We start from the raw sequence: 19288 nt of genomic DNA, 5'->3' as shown, positions 1-19288 counted from the left end.
GCAAATTCAGTCTCTACATAACCAACCAGTTTTTCCAGGAAAGAAAGGAAGTTGTGAAGGTGACTTGCAAAATATGTCTAAATCTAATAAATATGCATGGACACAGTGCTACTGACCGTAAAAGGATATGAGGTGACAGAAGGAAATTCAAGATCAGGTTTAAAAAGAAAAAAATCTAACATCTAATTTAAACTAGACTGGATGCCAGCTCTCCCCAAGACTGAAACCTGAGTTCTCATTCATCATGACATGGTTTCCACTGTGATCTTCCTAATTTTTTTGTTCCATTTCTCCTGTAATAAGAAATTCTGACTTCTGTACTTTGCCTGCTTACAGTTTTAATGTTCATGAATGCTGTCACCCTTCAAAAGGATTCCAGCAAAGGCAAATAGGAACCAGGGCTGGGCAGCTGATAAATCTCAGCCTGCAGCACCGCAGTATTTGATAATCCCTGTAGCCTAAAATCCTAGTTTATCTGCAGTCCTTCGTATTCTGTCCAAGTGATGTACTGTCACAAAACCTTTATCTTCCATGAAGACTGCTGAATGGAAAGGCACCTTCCTACCTGTCCAAATAGAATATATAATTATACAAAAGCAGCTGATCCCCATCTTGTCTCTCAACCTCAGCTGCTTTTCTGGCCAACCTGAGAACTCAGTCACATGTAGATGCTGACCACAGTACTCAAAACCAGACCAGATGCTTAATATAGACACTCCTCTCCAACATCGCCAGAACCCAAACACATCTACACAGGGAGAAGTGTATCTTCAATATATGCTGTACTTGAGCACAAATGAGTTATGTTCACCCTGTGCATTCTGTGAGGACTTCATTGTTCTGCATTATACAGTTTCTAACTTTAATCAGATTAGCATCGACTAATTCCAATAATCCATTCCTTGATGTCTAGAGCAGTGAACTTCCATCAACCTCATGCAACATAAACAAAAATGAGATAGTTACAGAAAAGCTCCTTAGGTCACTGTTAAACCATCTTTCCCAACAGCATATCATACTGTAGTGCCCTTCACCAGAGATATTCACTCAAAGCACCTCTGCAAGCAGTATTCATAGAATCATCATGGAATCAGAGAATGGTTTGGGTTGGAAGGGACCTTGAAGATCATCTAGTTTCAGGCCAGTGTGAACTTTTCCTCTCCACCCTCATCTGGGACTGAGCAGTTATTACTCTTTTTAAGCAAACGGCACTATGGTTGAGGGAAGCTGGGAACTCCACTCAGGATCACACAGAAAGGCAGTGGTAAAACTAGATTTACGACATGAAGCTGAGTCAGACTCTTCTAAACCACATTCCCCCCATTCCAATTATTCAGCTATGCAATGAAGTTAAAATCAGTAACATTCTTGGGAAGAAAGGGCTTCTTTTAATCCCTCAGCTAATTCCTTTATTTGTGTGTGTATATATATACGTGTGTGTGTATGTTTGCATGTGCACATTTACAATCTGGTTTAACACAAGCGTGTAACTGACTTTTTGATGGATATGTGCAAATACGGTATATGATACTGTGTTGGCATGGCAACTATCTACTGGTTTTAAATGACAAGGTCAGGCTGCAGTGCAAACCCATGTCACTGCCAAGAGGTACAGCTGTTTACTCATCTGTGCTCTGAGCAGAGCACTCCACACAAGGAGGAGCTCAGCGCATACCACAGTGAGAGGCAGGTGCATTGACGTGATGGGTGGACACGTGCCCATATCACTAATCACCTTCTCCCCACCCTAAGCAAGCTCAGCTCAGCTTCCTGCTGCACAAACGTCTCGCCCTTACCTGCCTCTGAATACACTCAGTTTGCATCACAGTTGTACAGTAGCACTGCACTAAGAAGCCAGGCTAAGCCTTCCTCTAGCTGTGTCATGTTGTTGGTCTTTATTACCTGTGGATCATAACGATAGAGGGGGCTTTCGGGGGATGAGAGGCATGGAGAGCTGAGTGTAGTTACAGGACAAAAGAACAAACATGGAGCTGTCATGCCTTTCTTCATTCAGTTCTGCCAGGAAGGACTGGGTCACTTCCTGAATGTGACTGTAACATCATTACATTTTAATAGCATTACATCAGAGACTGATTCAGTTCACTATATTGTTTTTTTTTTTCCCAGTTAGATCAAAAATGTCAACTACAAAGGACAACGACCACATGGCCATTCCCTACCCTGTTCCTTTGACTCGTGTTCATTCTGGTTCTTTCTCTGGTGTTACACGCGGAAACAAGCACACCCACGTCCACAATCCTTTAGGTATAAAAGCAGGCCAGGAAAGGTGGTACATGGCTAGAGATGCATACAGTTTAGGCTATGTTAACACATTGAATTGTTTCCAGGCATAATTGTCTTTATCAGCTATGCTAACATCAGTAGTAACTGGAGAGCTACTGCTCCAAAGTGTTACCACAGAGTGCCTAGTAAAGTGTTGGTGACTTAACAGATAAAAATCAGAACAAAATGTAGCTATGACGTTTGAATTGATGCAGAGCTTTTACTGCACTACATTTCAGAAGTATTTACATTCGTCATAAAATACATCTTTGATAGAAAGATCATTTCTTGACCTTCAATCTTGAAGAAGAAAGACCTTAAGATGGACAAAGACCTAGAACCAAAGCTTGGCAATATATCATTTTTGGCTATTTTTAACCTAAATAGGTATTCAGCCTAGGCTTGAGAACAATAACGCAGTCACTCTTGAGATTTACTGTAGCCAAGTCCCAATGTGGTAAGGAAGTGTGAGTTAAATAATTCTACTGATTTTCCTTCCTAATTTACAGCTGTGCAGTTACAAACAAAAGGAGAACAAGGGTGCCTACAGCACTTCCAGTCAGGAACACTAACTGGTGGTATCTGGTGTTGATGTGAAAACCCAAAACTCAGCTCCCCACGTCTTTTTGCAGGAAGAGCTGGTTCCCCGTGCCGGCCTCATGCCCACAGCAAAACTGCCGATCCCCAACTGGGCGTTTGGCCTCTCTGTTCTTACAGCAGCCGCCATCACTTGGGACACCAAGGGCCTGGCGCACCGGGCAGCCTCAGATGAGGGAGTCAGACAAAGCAACGCTCTATGAGGGGGCTCTGCTGGCCAAAGCCAAGGCTCGATGTCTTTAGAAAATGGCACTTGGCCCCTCGCAGCGGGCAGCCCTCCCCGGGCCATCCCGGGAACCTTCTCCTGCCCTGGGGCTGGAGGCCTGGTGCGCTGTGACCCCCACGGTGGGCATTGTCCCACATATAGACACCGCCCCTCCCAAGACTGGCAGCCTCTCATTCTCCCCACAGCCCGGCCTCGTCCCTCAGGAGCCATCCGCCATCCTTTCTCGCCCTCGGGCACAGCTAACTGCCCCCCCGCCCCACTCCCCCTTTGGTACCGTCCAACCCCGCCGCCCAGCCCCCTTTGGTACGCCCCGCCCCGAGCACCGCCGCCCCGCCCTCCCAGCAGGGGGCGCCGAGGGCGGTGCCCACCCCGTGCCGGGGCGACACGGCCGCGGCACTTCCGGTTGGCGGCGGTGGTGGCGGGAGCGGGGCGGGGGCCGGGGCCGGGGCCGGGGCTGGGGCCGGGGGGAGCGGGGCCGGGGCCGGGGCCGGGGCCGGGATGGCGCTGGACGTGCGGCGCCTGGAGGCGCTGAGCCTACAGGAGCTCAGCGCGCTGCTGGACGACGAGGAGCAGCTACAGGACATGGCCCGCGAGATGGAAGAGGTGAGGGGCGCCCGCGCAGCCCCGGGCCGCGGCCTCCCCTCAGGCCGTCGCGGCCCCGCCGCCTCCTATTACCCCTTGCTATTTGGGGGGGGAGTGTGTTAATGGCCGCCTCCCCCCTCCCCCCCGGCGCAGGTGACTCTCTCCTACCGGCACTGCTCCGCAGTCACGGCTCCGCCGTGGGGTGGCCGGTAAACGAGGAGTCCCCCGTGCTGCGGAAAGCGCAGCCTGCCCCTCTCCCTCCCCTTTTTCCTCCCGGCCTTTTGTTTGCTGGCCCTCGGTAAGAGGGTTTCTGTGCCCGGGCACTGCTCCCGAGCGCTGGGTGCCAGAGGAGGGGGGCTGAGGGCTCGCCGCGCTGAAAATGCTCGGTTTGTACTAAATTAGGAGACCCTGACGGACCGGAGGTGGGATCAGTTTTTCCGTTAATACAGCCCTTGTTGTGTGCCTTGGCCTCGATGAGGGATTTTTGTCAGGGTGAAGTCGCTCCTATTTGTGGTCTCGCTCTCAGCGCAACTTTAATTCAAAACAATATGAAAGAGATTTCTGTGTGCCCGAGTTGGTATGCAGGGTGCAGTGAAGGCTGTCAGGCTTTCTGGTGCTTGTTTTGCCTATTTGAAATGTCTTTGTCAGTGTATCGGACTCTTAAGCCGTGCTTTTGGATCTATGCTTATTAAAACAAAACAGAACCCTGTTTTCTTCCTCCCGCAGTGGTTGTCTTTTACTGGTTTTTCTATATGCCAATGGATGCTGTGTGTTGCAGTTCTGATACGAGGCTGTGCCAGGTTTATTTGACCACAAATGTGCCTGAAAGGCTCTGTGTAGTCAGCTAACAACAAATAAGATGAAAACATTCATGTGAAAAATTTAAAAGAAAGAAATGTGCTGTACTTCTCTGGGTCTTGTATTTATTGGCTTTGGGTTTTGTTGTGTGGGGTTTTTTTTGTTTGGTTGGTTGGTTGTTTTTTTGTTTTTTTTTTAATTAGAGGACAAAAGCCCCAGAGAAAAAAACCTGGCAATATATTATTGAGAAAGAAGCTTATGTTATTAAGTAAAATCAATTATGATTGCTTTCTCTCAAACTAAGATTCCTGCCCTTTTTCTACTTCTAAGGAAATCGTTCTGCATCACCTCAAACCAAATTGTTAAAGTATTACAGATGAAGGGGCCCACTTGAGGTTGAGGCCAAGATAATAAGGTGTCCTAGGGAATTTATTTGCTACATTATGCAACAGCTTGTATTTTGAACTTTGTGTAAATAGATTTGCGAGAGGGGGGCAGGCATAATAGCTTTTCATATGATCTTATATTTTGAACACTTAAACTGTTGGAGAAACAGAAACTGCTGTGATAAGTAAAGCATGCAGAGATCTTAGAGGCACAGTGGTTTACTGGGAGGCAGGAGTACCCTTCCATATGAAAACTAAATATTTAAGGAAAGTCAGCAGGCTATAACAGGCTTAACTTTGTAAAGATATAAATGGGTGCAGTATTCCTGGTTTCAGCATGACCTCTGACAAGGTACATGAACAGAAGGCCTGGCTCAGTGGGCTCATTTTTTATTATTTATTTGTCAATGCATGCTTAAGACTGTAGGTCAAAAGTGACAGAAAACTTCATGACCTTAGTAGAAAAGATCCTCTCTCACTGCAGAACTAGACCATATTCTCAGTTTGACCCTTCGGTTTTCCTCCTCAGTTGGCAACAGAAGGCTTTTAAATTGTAGAGTAAAGTTCTCTGGGCCTGAGGGAATATTTTGTGGTGTTTGGAAAGTGTGGCTAGGTTTGAAGGTATTCAAGCTGTGTGGAAATATGGCTGTGCTACTGTCTGGTATAATTCTCTTCTATTGTGTGTGGAGGCTTTTACTAGAGTCTGTTCAACTAGAAATGCATTTATCTATCGTGGAAGGAATTGGCCATTCTTGAATACTTCTTCCTCCTTCTGGTTTTGCCTCCACTGAATTGTTTACTGCTTGAGTTTGTGCTACTGGATCCTGATTTTTCACTGTGAAGTATGTGGCAGGAAGAGAGGGAAGGAAATCCTGAACATTAAGGAGGAACCATGGTGACTTTGCTGCTACTTGTGTAGGTATTTGGTTGTCAGTCCATATGTATCTAGGTTGTAGGGCTATTCCAAAGTCCTTAGAGTCGTCATTCCATTGTGGCGTGCCAATTAAATCATGATTCCTGAGTCACTTCTCTGAGGTCACTTGTATTTTCAGTGGCAAAGTTGGCAAAAGCCGGTTATTCCGCAATTGAAAAAAAACTTTGCTGCTCTTGTTGCAAGGGAAGCCCAGCTCAAAACCCAATGGTTTGTTCACAAAGAGGAGGATTTGGAAAACCACTTGGCTTGCTTGCTAATAGCTAAAAATAGGCACCTTCCAGCCTTAAAGGGAATGTGTTCCTGTGCAGCATTTGAGCAGGATTTGTGTATGTCATTGTGTGTGGGGGTGTATCTATATATCTGTTTGTGTGCTTACACGCACATTCATGTTTCTCTGGGGTAATGTGCATATACAGTGTCCTTCGCACTGTATCCCCAGGTATGTGAAAAATTGTCATCAAAGAGCCAAATTGCTGCTTTTTCTGTCTGTAAGGTTGTTTTTGAAGCCTCTGGGCTTGAACAACGAACATCTTGTCTGATAGAAAGAGGAAGGAAGCCAATTGTCTGGTACTCCTAGTCTTTTAAAATTGAGGACTTTTTTTTTTTTCTTTTTTTATAATCCTTTGAGGTTAATCTCTGTAGTACATCTACCATATTCATCTTCATGAAATAAAAGTACATTGTTTATAAAAGTCAGTCTCAGCATGATAACTAAACAGCATAGATGAGAGAATTTATGACCTGACACTGGTGGTAGCTCAATGAATTTCTCCTGTGAAAATGAGTTTTCTTTTTATCTACTGGAACATCACTTTAGTAACAGTGCAGCCTTGTGTTACTGACTGTTAAGGTTCTCCTGCCAAAAATTATTTACTTTTCAAGACCTTAATTATATGAAATCAAGAAGTCAGTAATGTATTGCCTTCCTCTCATTCCAGGATTTCAGAGTATACTGTCAAGCACAGAAGGGGTTTTCAAGTGTAGTCCTTTTCTCAAAAGCTGTTTGAAAGGATCGGACAGTGCAGAAAGTCCAAGTTAAAACTATGCGAATGCATGCCCAGATTTCTTGGATTCCCACTCCTGTCCTAAAACCACATTGTGCAAGTGGTTATGTTCTTGTTTGCCAAACATGAAATTTGGTTACAAAGTTAGGAGTTAGAACTGGTGACAACTATAGATTTTTCCCTTCCAGCTAAGCATCAAATGAGTAACCTGCCTCTGTCCTATAAGTGCAAATTACAGTTCTAGGTGTCTCTTTTCTCTGCAGTAAATGTTTAGGAATTTCAACTTACCTTCTAACCTTTAGTTTGTCTTTTTTAAAGCTAGTAGTTATGTAATCAGAAGACCTAAATTTAGCAAATATAATTACTTTGGAATATGTATTAATATTTATTACCCAACAGATGTTTAGTTAGAGGGTGTATTATCATTCACCAGTACTTGATGCAAAGCACTCTTAAATCTTCTTCTGTAAAAGAAGTCTCTATTCTCCTACTCTGCACCTGTCAGCTCCTGTTTCGGGGGTTAATTTGACACTCCAAATGTGCATCGTTATACTTCCACAGCGTGACTGCATATTTTATTCCTAATTTACAAGTATGTGTAAGTGAAAGAGAGAATGTGGGAATGATAAAGGCTAGAGCAAGACCAGAGAAACCTAAAACTAACATTGGATGTATGCTATGTGTAAAGCAATTAAAATGGTGCCACATAAAACTTCTTTTTATTTATAACTCCTTAAGAGACTTTTTCTTGAAAGTACTGAGAGACTACTTGCCACGGTGCTTGCCAAAGCAAGTTTATAATTATAGCTGCACTTAATGGACTTTGTGGGTTGTTGGGATTTCAGTTGCTCCAACTGCATCTGAGGCGGCATCTGCTCGGGAATTATTCTTCTGGGAACGTGTTTTTGGATGAACAGGAGTGACGCTTCTCAGAGACATTTTGCACAAGTAACTCTTGCTGCAAATGATTATTTTGGAGTAAATGATAAACAGTAAAAATGTTGCTAAGCTAGTGCTAGCTTTGTTTTAATTTTAGCCAGCATTTTTCTTATTTTTTTAAAAGTGGAATGAAATGAAACTGCAGTTGATGAAAGCAGTAGAATCTCAATTCTCAAAGCAGTTGCCGCTGACTGTTCTTGGAAGTGCTTATTAAATAAATCCTTGAGTAAAATTGATCAAATTATTTCTGTTAAAGAAACTCACTTAAGCATCTTAAATTTTGAAGTGCTGCATAAGCCATGATTTTTGTATTTAATAACCTCTGTGTGTCCATGGCTTTATTTTCTTACAGCAGGCACAATTTGGTTTGAGTGGTCTACTCAGTGGTGTGCAATCCTTCTGCCTTTAAAACCCTTTTCTATAAGCAGTTTAGTGTTGTTGCCCCATTTATCCCATTAAGAATTCATATTGAGGGTTTAGCAGTTTAAAAAAAAAAAAAAGTAGTGTATATTCTCTTTAATATTGTCCTGTCTCATTATGTCTCGTGATTCTGACTGGTATTTTTCATCTGTTTTCAGATTAATGTTTCCTGCCTGTTGAAGCGCTCATGACCTCAATAGCCTTGTTAGCAATTCTTCTAGAGTCGCATATTGTTTGGTTATTACTCTTAATTACTTTTTTTCATTGCACTTCCAGTAGGCAGGTGAACATCTGATGGCAGTACCAGTTCCCTGCTAATACACATTTTTGTTGCACAACACATCTGACAACAAAATAGCTTCTATTGGATTTATTCCTTGCTTGGCTATTGTCTTGGGCTTGTGGAAATATGTGAATGGATGCTGAAAGCATGCTTTGTGCTGCATTGATAATCTTAATAGAATGGTCATGCTGAACTGTATCTTTGACTCTTGGATGATTTAGCAACTGTTTGGGGATTTTTTGTGGGTTTTTTTTTGTTTGTTTGGTTGTTTTGGGTTTGGTTTAGCCTTTTAGGCTAACTTCACAGTATTTGCTTTTCTGATCCCTTGAATTAACTTCTAAAGGCAGCAGAACAGTTGCAGAAAAGTTTATTATGCAGACATTAACATCAGTGCCAGAGATTATTCTGGTTTGTAAAACCACGACTGTGTTCAAGTTGCATTGCTTTGGCATTATATCTGTTCTATTTGTTGTGAAATAGAATTCACACATTCCACAGACTTCAGACTTTTTTCAGTGACGTGAAGTATTTAAATGTCCTGAACAGGTGGATGGGTCTTCACCAGCTCCTTCTTAAGTTTCGTTAAACATCAGTTACTAAATTTACATTGTATTTGACGAACTGGTTCTTCTCATGGTTTTGAGTAAGATTCAATCTGAGTTTCTCATCTCTTTAAGTGTCAATTTTTTAGAGAAATTTGACACAGACTAATGCTGGAAGTAGACTTCAAGTGATACTTGAACTGATCATTAAATATCAATCATGGGTTTTGTTCAACTTCTGTAGAAAAAAAATGTATCCTTCTTAGAAGTGCTATAATACGGAAAATGTTGAGTCATTAAGTTGTGTAATTTCAAGCACTGTAACTTAAAGTGTGATTACAAATACCTTACATTTTTTTCAGCTTTAAGACAAGTATTTTTAAGACCTTTGCTTAAGTTTAGACTAGTCCGTAATTGCTAGATATCAGATGCTAAGGACAAGAAAGGATATCACTCTGTGTCAAATGTAGGTATGTCATAATATTGATTTTTTTTTTTCCTTATTTTTACAAGTCAGGTACATCATATGCTGGTATTTAGTCATCTTTACACATTTGAAATTATTTAAAAGTAAAGTTATTCAGAAAATCATTGTAGAAAGTTAGGCATTTGCATCCTCTTTCCCCTCCCTAGTCCTGTTGAGAGACATTATAATACATGAGGCAGGAGAGTTATTTAAAAGTAGTGTTTAAAAATGCCACAAAAGCCTCATCTGACTTAAGGAAGCTTTTTCTGTTATTCTGTATGTTTACCTGGAGTTCTTCTTCTCATTATTATATATGATTTCAGTAAAAGGTTCTTTTTCCTGGAATTTGAGCTCTTGAAAGGTTTATAGGCTTGTGTCCACTGGCTTTTTTCTCTCTAGAGGAAATGTGCATGTTCTTCATGCTGAAGAAAGAACAAAGTTCACTCACAGAACTGGTCTTCCCAGACTGACTGCACAACTGCTTTGGAATGAGAATATCAGCCTTATAAGCAGTGAAAATACAATCACCAGATCAAATTGAAATCACTTGAAGGAAGTAGTTTGCTCATTAAAATGGTGAAAGAGGAGGGGCATCATAAACCATGAATCTTTTTGCACACAGTCTTCTTTGGCTGGCAGTTCAGAAGACAGCTAGTTAACAAAGCTTGTGGTGATGGCAGGTGATTTGGTAAGAAGCTGGATGCCAGTAATTAAGCTGTTAACTTGTGGGTATTTTAGTTCCCATCATAATTGTTAGAAAAAAATGTAAAATAGGGGGACTGAGGCTTTCTGAAAGCAACAGTCTTAACATCATGGGATCATATGAGAAGACATAAATGGAAGCAACCAGTTTAATTTAAATTATTTTGCATTGGATTCCAAAGTGAGATGAGAGGATTTTCTTTTTATTCTTGGAAATGATTCAAGCTGAACACAAGCATAGGGCTGGAAGCTTGTTTAGGCTTGGTGTGAGAATCTCAAGAAGACTATACAATATCACAAGTACAGTTTCTCTGATTTGCACAATTTGGAATAGAATTTTATTTTGACTGATGTAGAACTTAGGACTTGACATTATTCTTGACTTTTTTTTTTTAAGTGATTTAGCAAGAACAGTGTGAAAGAAAGTAAAACTTTGGTATTTGAAGAGCTATATCGGGGGACAAAGATGTGTTTAAGTAACATTGAGCCAAGTTCTAATTTAGCAGATTAAAGTAGTGTATAAATATTTCAAAAGGAAGTAATTGCTTTCAAAGACATTGTTGCAATGCTTGGAACATATTTTTACCTCATTCACCCAGTTTTGTGCTCAGACTGCCAAGAACACCTGAATTCTGCCCATTTCTGGAGCTTTTAAATAGCTCATTTCTGTTTCCTCTTTTCCTGTTTCTGAGGTGAGGCCCTCGTATACCCACCCATGAGTGTGAAAGGAAGAAAGTACCGTACTCTTCATTTTTGCACTGAATTCAGTGCAACTGTCCATAAATAAAATGTTATAGCTAAACAGGGGTGATGTGAGCTAGAAGGGGCTTATTAATGTAGGAGGTAAAGTGTTCCAAACGTTTTGTTGATTTTGAAGGCAGCTTAATAGAATCAGTCTGTTGTGCCATGGGAAAACTATCCCACTTGTTGATCCAGACTGAAAATCTGAAATCAGATCCCTTGTTTGTTTTCTGTGTTTTTTTTTTCTTTTGATGTCTGAATGTATTAATGAACCTAATGTGACATCCAGTGCAGACTTCCCCAAACACTCAGCTTTCCCAAAGCTCAAGGAGACTGTCTTGATAAAATCATGTGCGTGTGTGTAGATGAGCAAACTCAGAATCTTGCTGAATGTTAGTTTTGTGAGAATTGTCATTTGTTCTTTAGGAATAATGTCTTTGGGCTAGGATGTGTTAAGCAGAAGGATGAAACTGGAAAACAAGCTTTTGGCATTAATCTGGGACTGATTTAACATAGTTGGGGAAGAATATTCTGGAGGAGGAACAGTAGTGATGCAGTCCTTGGTTTTGCATTTTAATAAGATAAGACGTGACATTCTTCTGCAGTTTTATTGCATCTTACTGCTGAGATTCAAAGATTTTTTTTAAGATCAACTGTTGCTTTATCTGTCAATGTTCATCATGGGGGAATAGTAAGGGTGGTGTGTGAGGTGGGGATGAAGAAGCATCTTCAGGTAGCAGGGTATAAATGTAAAAATCCAATGTCACAAAGATGTTGCAGGCAACAGGTCTGACCTCACATAAATTTGTGACAAGAATTAGAAGAAACTCAGGTGACGTAAACTGCACTCCTGTGTCATTTAGTAGAAGTGTCTGAAGTGAGTGCCCAAAGACTGGTTTCCACACACTAACCACTACTGTGGCACTGAAACCCACCTCTTGCAGACAGTTCAGCGTGGCAGGAACCCAGTTCTTGTTCAGAGGAGACAAAAGCTGTTCTGCTGTGGGAGTGCTCATGAGCACCTCTGCCCCCCTGCTCAGAGGAGAGGTATTCTTTGAGTCCTGTCCCACAACACAAACTCTTTGAGTAATTACCATTTCCAGCTTGGAGAAGCAAACATCTTAATGAGCTGTCTGCTGCCTGTGGAAAAAAAAATGTGCAGGAAAGTGACTTCAGGTCAGAATTAATTCCTGTTCAGAAAGTGATTCCTCCACAGGTGCTCATAGCTGAAAGAAGAGATCCTTATTCTCAGTGCAATTCCTCTGAAGGTGTTTCCCCTGTGAGCTTCAACAGTTTGTTGTCATTTCAGATGATTTCAACATGCTGTTTGCAGCATAGACCTTCTTATTCCTTACAGATGATACGCTAGTAAAACAGTATATTAGTAGGGAAGCAAAAATACAGTTTTGTAAGAAAGGATTTTGTGTAGCAGAACAAAGAGATCATGGCAAGAGTGCAGTAGCTGAAGCTGACTGTACCAACCAAAACAGTAAACATTCCCACAGCTCGTAAAAAGTCCCAAAGTATTATTATTAGTTGCAGGTCCAATACAGTAGTACTGATTTTTACAGAGAGCTTGCTTTTGTTGTCTATTTCACAATTTCACACACCTTTTTTTTTTTTTTTTTTTTTAAATTTCCAGGCCCAAAATGTTCAACACAGCAAGGACATGACTCTTGCCAGCAACCGCAGTCTGGCAGAAGACAATCTCTTGTACCAGCCAAAGTTGGAGTCTTTGAAATCAAATTTGACTGAAAAATACCGAGAGCTGCAAGTTCTTTTTGAAGCATATCAGATAAAGAAAACAAAACTAGGTAACGCTTTCTGTTGACAATTATGATTTGCTGTTTTCTAAGGGAATGTAAATCAGTTGCATGTTTTTTTGATTTTTGGTGTCTCATTTTCAGCTGTGTGAATTAGAGTACAGAATGAAAGGTCGTTCTTGTGTAGTTCTGAAATAGATCATGCTTCTAATGATTTATTAAGTAACTGTTACACCTAGTGACAAACAGATACTGTGGATTCTTTCTATTACTCTGTGGTTACTTACCTGTTGGTGACCTACTGTTCTCTAAATGATCAAATTTGTTTACCTTGTAAAAAAGCAATACATAATTAGAATTTTCAGTGTTTAATCATAAGTCAAACAGAATATTGCATTCAAATATCTCATTTCATACTGAATTATGAAGCATTGTATGTCTGATACTGCACTTGCTGAAGTGCTTTGTCTTTCAATATTATAAATATATTATTAGAACTCAATTTCATCTTTTAGCACTGACAGTATTCCTAAACTACTTGATATATTTTCTTACTGTAGATCATCCTGTCTAGAACAATGGAGTATGCTGGTTCTACATATGTGCCGTAGACATTTTTATGCTCGCTGCGGCTGTGTAGCTTCAGTTAGAAGTCACTTAGAGCCAGCTGTCACTTACTGTTCATTTTGTGCCATTACAGACAGACAATCCAGTAATGCTTCACTGGAGACACTGCTAGCGCTGCTTCAGACAGAGGGGGCTAAGATTGAGGAAGACACGGAGGTAATGACAGTGCGCTTCAATTCTGCCAGTTATCCCCATTGCCGAAGGCTTTCAGTGTACACAGCTGCAGTCCAGTGTTGAACATGTGATAGACTAAAGGGATATTTTGAAGAATGTGGTCTGGTCTTTGCTTTTAACTTCAATCAACAGCCATTTGGTTTGGGCGAGAATTTTTTTTTTTATCTGAGTAATTTTTTTACTCTTAACATCTTTGAAGTTTAAGAGAGAAAACACTCCTTTTCAGAAAAGAAAGCCAAACCCCTCTTAGTTCCTTCTCATTGCCTTCAAACTCATAGTGTACAAATGTGGAATATGTTTTTTTAATGGTGTTTTCCTGGTATATGTATTAATCCCTTACAAATGTCAGTTAGTAACCTAATGAAAAACTGTGCCTGCACTGTTTTTTTTTCTCCAGCATTTCTGGTGAAATATTCCATTATGATTTCAAAGTATCTGTCTAGGTGCCAGTGCTTACCACTGACCATGATACAAGTTCTTGAAGGGTGGTCTATTTTCAGAATAACAGAAGTGTTTGGTTTTGTTAGATGATTTGCCTGCAGGACATTTTCTATAACTATCTCAGGGGGAAAAAAATGCTTATTGGTCTTGAGTTAGGATCACAAAAAGACATTCCCAGGACAAGCTGAGTTTTGTGATTATATATATGGTTACCTTTCTTAATTATCAAACATCATTTACCCAAAGCCACAAGTAAATGTGAGTATTGAATCTGGCTTAGCAATAATCTGCCCCTCTGTACTGAGTCTTACGGAGTTCTCAGTGTTTCTGTTGGCATTGTAAGCAGTACTGAGCTGTAATTCAATTTAGCTGGCAATCTGGAAAGCTGTTGAAGTTGATTCATTCCCATCTCTGATGATCAGGGTAATGTTCAGAGCTAGATTCAGATGTTTTTACTGCTGTTGCTTCAGTATAAATTTAAGCAAAAATGATATTTAACTCCCAGTGCTTCTGAGTAATAACTAACTCAAAATTCTGCTAGAATTCTTAGTATGCCAGTCATCTGCCATATGCAAGCTGGAAAGTCACAGGCAAAATTACACTATTTTTAGGATGTAAGCCATTTAGATTCTCTTGCAGTATGCCATTTTCTAAGAGATTTGTTCCATATTTGACAGAATATGGCAGAAAAATTTCTTGATGGTGAAATACCACTGGATTCCTTCATTGATGAGTACCAGAGCAAGCGTAAACTGGCTCACCTGCGACGTGTTAAAATTGAGAAGCTCCAAGAAATGGTGCTGAAGGGACAGAGACTTCCGCAGGTTCAGCCACAGGCTCAGCCGAGAGCACCCGAGACAACACCAGCACCTCAAGATTCCTACACTTCGGATGCAAACACTCCTCCTTCAGTTGTGCCCCGACGAATACCACCCCCTCCACCTTCTTCAGTCCCAGCAGGACGCTTTCCTACTCCGTTTACTGCAGCCATGAGTTCAGGACCAGGTCTTTCTTACCCAGGTGCTCCGTATCCTCCTCTCCCACCTCGACCAGGAGTTCAGTCTGCAAGTCAAATGCCACAGCCAGGATACCCATCTCAGTTTGTACCGCAGTATCCTCCAGCTCTTCCCCAAAGACCACCTCGCCTTCCAGCACATCCTGGCTTTATCCTCCAGTGAATATTTCGGTGCGCCTAACTTATGAATTGGTGCTTATATTTCCTTTTTCTCCCCATCAGAGACTTAATGTAGGCAATGGAAAGCCTCTGTTTTTTGCACAATGGAGTACAAAATTTGAGCTGTGGCACAGAGGTTTGCAGTTGCGTTTGGTAAATGTGATTATTTTTGTTTTCAGATATCAATGACAACAGGGTTTTTCTAGGAAGGTGATATGGTCTAAATTTTGTGAAACAACCTACAGTGGATCCTGACATTACAAATCAAATCTCACTCTGAATTCTTTAGTGATGGTAAATCAGCATCCTCTCTGCTCTGATGTATTCCCATCGGAGCTGGATGTATGCGTGGCAAACCAGGAGCTATTTGTCTCTCTAAAGAATTCTGTATCAGTGCTGGTGTTTGGATAGTAACAACCAAATCTGAATACTGGGCAAAGGGTTGCAATGGACCATATCGGCATCCTTTGCAGTGTGCCCAGACAATGGCATTTGTGGCCAGGTGCATGATGTTTTCATAGCTCACTGAGCTGAAACTCATGTCAGAAAATGTTGTATGATTTTTAGACAGTAAATGTTACAAGAGTTTCATTTCTACATTTCAGTTGTTACCTTAGACTTTTCATAATGAAAGTACACACTCCTCTCACTCCTAAATAGCTTGATATCCTGGAAGTCCTGGTCTCTTGAAATTAAACTAAACTGTTTGTAGAGCCAGTTTAGAGTTTTATATAAACTTTACCAGGCATTTTTATTTCCTTGCCCATTAAGACTCTTTCTTAGAGGGTTTTTTTTTGTTTGTTTGGTTTTTGTTTTTTTTTTTTTTTCCACATCTTGGATACAGAAGTGATTTTTTTACACAGGTGCTTACCTTTTGATATCACGTGATTCTAGGAATCTAGGCAGGGTATTTTCTTAATCAAATACTGGGTTTTCACATCATGTAATTGCCCACTTGAAGCTCCACAATTTTGTTTTATCCCTCAAACCCAGTCTCTCGCTTGGCAGAACTATTTTTAACTTCCCCATTTCCTTTAGTCTTTTAGTTTTTGGCATGCATGTCTATCTGGAATTTGCAGTTAATGTTTCTCTGCAAGCAGGCAAAACAGAAAAGCTTTTTGAACTTCATAGTGGCTGTTTGCATTTTACATAATCCATTCTTTACTGCTTATGCCACTGGAGGGGGAGGCTTCTTAGGGAGCTCACATTTCATTCTCAATGTGACTCTTGAAGCCTAAGGTGCAGATACATGCTGATATTTTAATCTAACATTGGGGGAGGCAAATCTTAACACTTGTTGCTTGTACAGAATGTGTCCATATATTTGTTATCAATTTCTCCCATCCACAAACAACTTTCAACTAATTCATGGTATTTTAAGAAACTCACAGTCTGGTATCTGTCATAGCCCCTGCATTATTTCAAAATATTTTCATGTCATTGCCCTGGAATGCACTACATTGTTTGGAAGTCTGTACTACAAACAGCATCAGTCAAAATAGACTTGACCGTCCCTTAATCATTTCCTCTGGAGTGTGGTGGTTGCTAGCAAATACTAATCTGAAATTAAGCTCATAACAGGAAGGTCTCTATTCTGAAAATAGGGTTATTTGGCTTGGTTTGCCTTCTGAAGACAAAGGGCAGAAGGTTGGTCAGTGTTACTGGCATCTGAACCAATTCCCTAGCGTAGGTCTGGAAAGTTTATATAGATGGGGAATTTTGTGAAGCAATGTGCATTGGATTTGTTTGCAGAGTGTGTTTTTTCTGTAATCTAGTGATGGTACAGGATGTGTTTTTTGTTTTTTTTTTTTGTTTTTAAATAGTGTAATATCTTTTCTTGGTATTATTTTCTCACTGAAGCTTTATATAAGCATGGTTAATTATGAATCGTTTCAAAGTAATTTTGCTGTGTTACCAGTGCTGGTATTTAGATGGCAACTATTGTATCTGAATGCTAAACATAAGTCTGCTGTAGAAATCATTTGTGTCCTAGAAAGAATTAAAGTGGGTGGGGGCTACCAGGGTGGTGACTGAGTACAGAAATTGGTACTTTGAGCCTGCTACACAAAAATTTTAGAACACTCTCAAATTAGTTTTGCTAACATTTAATAAAAGCAACCAGGTATGTTTTACACTTATCAAGTGCCAACTTTTTTTCTGAGGGTTGAAAATCCTCAGAAGTGATGGAGGTGATAGATAAGTGTATTGTGAATTTGCACTGCATTTTATGTATCTAACTTTATTGGTATTAGTAGTCCAAAAATATTTTTACTACTTGTTAAATTTTCTGTCTTTTGGTAACTTTTGTGATAACATGACCTTTCAGGGATACTTTATCTAGAAACAAACTCTTGTGCAAACTAAGTACAGACAAAGTTAATGCAATTTTTCTGTCTGAAAGCAAAACAATGCATTATTGCATATGCATGTGGCTAATGTGCCTTAAGATCACTACTTGTGATTGTAATACTAGGATATTAGCATTTTTATCATTTGAATGGCCATTGCTTAACTCTAAGGGCTCTTCAAGAGCACTTTCTTTTACAAAAAACTCACCCTCATATTTCAGAAAAAAACAAAGGCTGTATCTGCTATTTGTAAGCTTATAGTTGCCTTCACTGATGGATAAGTTTGAACATAGATAATGTAACTAATGTGATGTTTCAGTTGTAGCAATCTCATAACTGAAATCCAGCTGCTCATGGAAAACATTTTGCCATTAATTGTGTGTGTGTGCGCACAAACTGTAAATATATACTTGACTGCTAGTAATGTTTAAGGGTAAAGGAGAAAGATGACTGTGGAAAGCTGTTTAAATCCATTCAGAAATGAACATTACAAAACACTAACCTGAATGAGTCAGGTGAGAGGTATGTCGGTGCTTTTGACCTGTTGCCCTTCAACAGCTTCTGCTGTTCTGTTATAGCTAATAAGTAAATTCTGCTATGGCTAGGATGTTTAGAATCATACTAATTTGCACTGTTCATAAGATAGTGAGATTAAAATGCCATAGGCAAGCTGAGAGTTGAGAGGAGGTGGCTCAGTATGCTTGCCAAAATATGTATATTATAATGTTGTCTTGAGGATTTTTAATGTCTGCTGCAAATAGCATATACTTCCCCAAAGCTATTGGAGTGGAGGAAAAAATCTTTTAAATATGATGTGTATCACGGCTTTAGAGTGTTGGTAGTGTTGAAAATGCTCTCTTTGGATGGCATTACTTTTACCAGTCTTTTGTATGCAGTTTTGTAGGTTATGACTAATTAAATTGTATGTGTTTAGGTTGATTGATGATCAGCATTGAATGGTTCTAACTCAAGGATGAGTTTCACTGCACTTCAGTGCTGTCTCCTAGAGGAAGCAGGGTCAGTTGTTCTAGCACAGCTGGTCCACACAGGTCACCTTTGTACCAGTGACCCTGGTCAGAAAATATAGAAAATAAGCTTTCATGTGATGCCAGGAGGCAGAGCCCTGGGCACAGTCTGGTCATGGGTAACCATTACATTTAGTGCCCCAACTTCCACAACCTCAGTCGCAACCTCTTTGGGGACTTCTCTGCCCTCTCAAACTGGAATAGTGACTTAGATAAAGAGCTCAAATCGACAACTCCTTTAGCCTGAATATAGAGCTGCTTGGCAAACATTGAGTTCAGAGGAGGTAGAGTCGTCCTGCACCTGGACAGTTCCTCTGTGTAATCCTGGACGGTTTAATATAATAAAGGGGCAATTTTATATGCCTAGCAAGTTGTGAAACGTACAGTGGATTTGTTTGCATAATAAGTCTTTCTGTAATCTACTGTGGTCTGATTTTAAATAAAATAGCCTATCTCTTGGTGTCATGTCCCTATTGTGGCTTCATTTAATCATGGTGGGATTATGTTAATGTTTTTCAATACTCATGCTGTTTTTTGTGGAGCAACATAAAAAGTTGTAGGTGAATGTAGAGCATAAATTTTCAAGAAAATAATTTTAATTATTCATAGTATGTTGGCCATGTTTTTAGCGACTGGATATAGCAAGTCCATTTTGTATTTAGCCGATGCAGAATGGGTATGCTCAGAGTAGATTCCACATGTTGTAATCATGGCAACGAGGTAGGTGGGCTGTCTTGTCAGGTAGAATCCCTTCACTTTTATTTTCATTTCCTACAATTAGCTGGAAGTGTTCAGAATCTTTGCATGGAAAAGCTGAACGAAGGGGGAAAGCC

At 40.4% G+C, this 19288-nt stretch overlaps 1 protein-coding gene across 1 annotated transcript; it reads left to right on the top strand.

Moving 5' to 3' along the window:
* The first annotated feature begins 3560 nt into the window (after positions 1 to 3560).
* On the top strand, positions 3561 to 18915 carry VPS37B (VPS37B subunit of ESCRT-I). Its single transcript, XM_042805205.1, has 4 exons — positions 3561 to 3709; positions 12546 to 12717; positions 13367 to 13449; positions 14586 to 18915. The coding sequence occupies exons 1-4, from the start codon at positions 3605 to 3607 to the stop codon at positions 15084 to 15086; spliced, it is 861 nt and encodes a 286-aa protein (XP_042661139.1). The 5' UTR covers positions 3561 to 3604; the 3' UTR covers positions 15087 to 18915.
* Positions 18916 to 19288: the final 373 nt, after the last annotated feature.

The sequence above is a fragment of the Tyto alba genome, unplaced genomic scaffold (genome assembly GCF_018691265.1).
Source record: "Tyto alba isolate M040663 unplaced genomic scaffold, T.alba_DEE_v4.0 Super-Scaffold_44, whole genome shotgun sequence".
NCBI classification, from domain to species: domain Eukaryota; kingdom Metazoa; phylum Chordata; class Aves; order Strigiformes; family Tytonidae; genus Tyto; species Tyto alba.
This window is presented reverse-complemented; position numbering and strand designations above follow the sequence as displayed.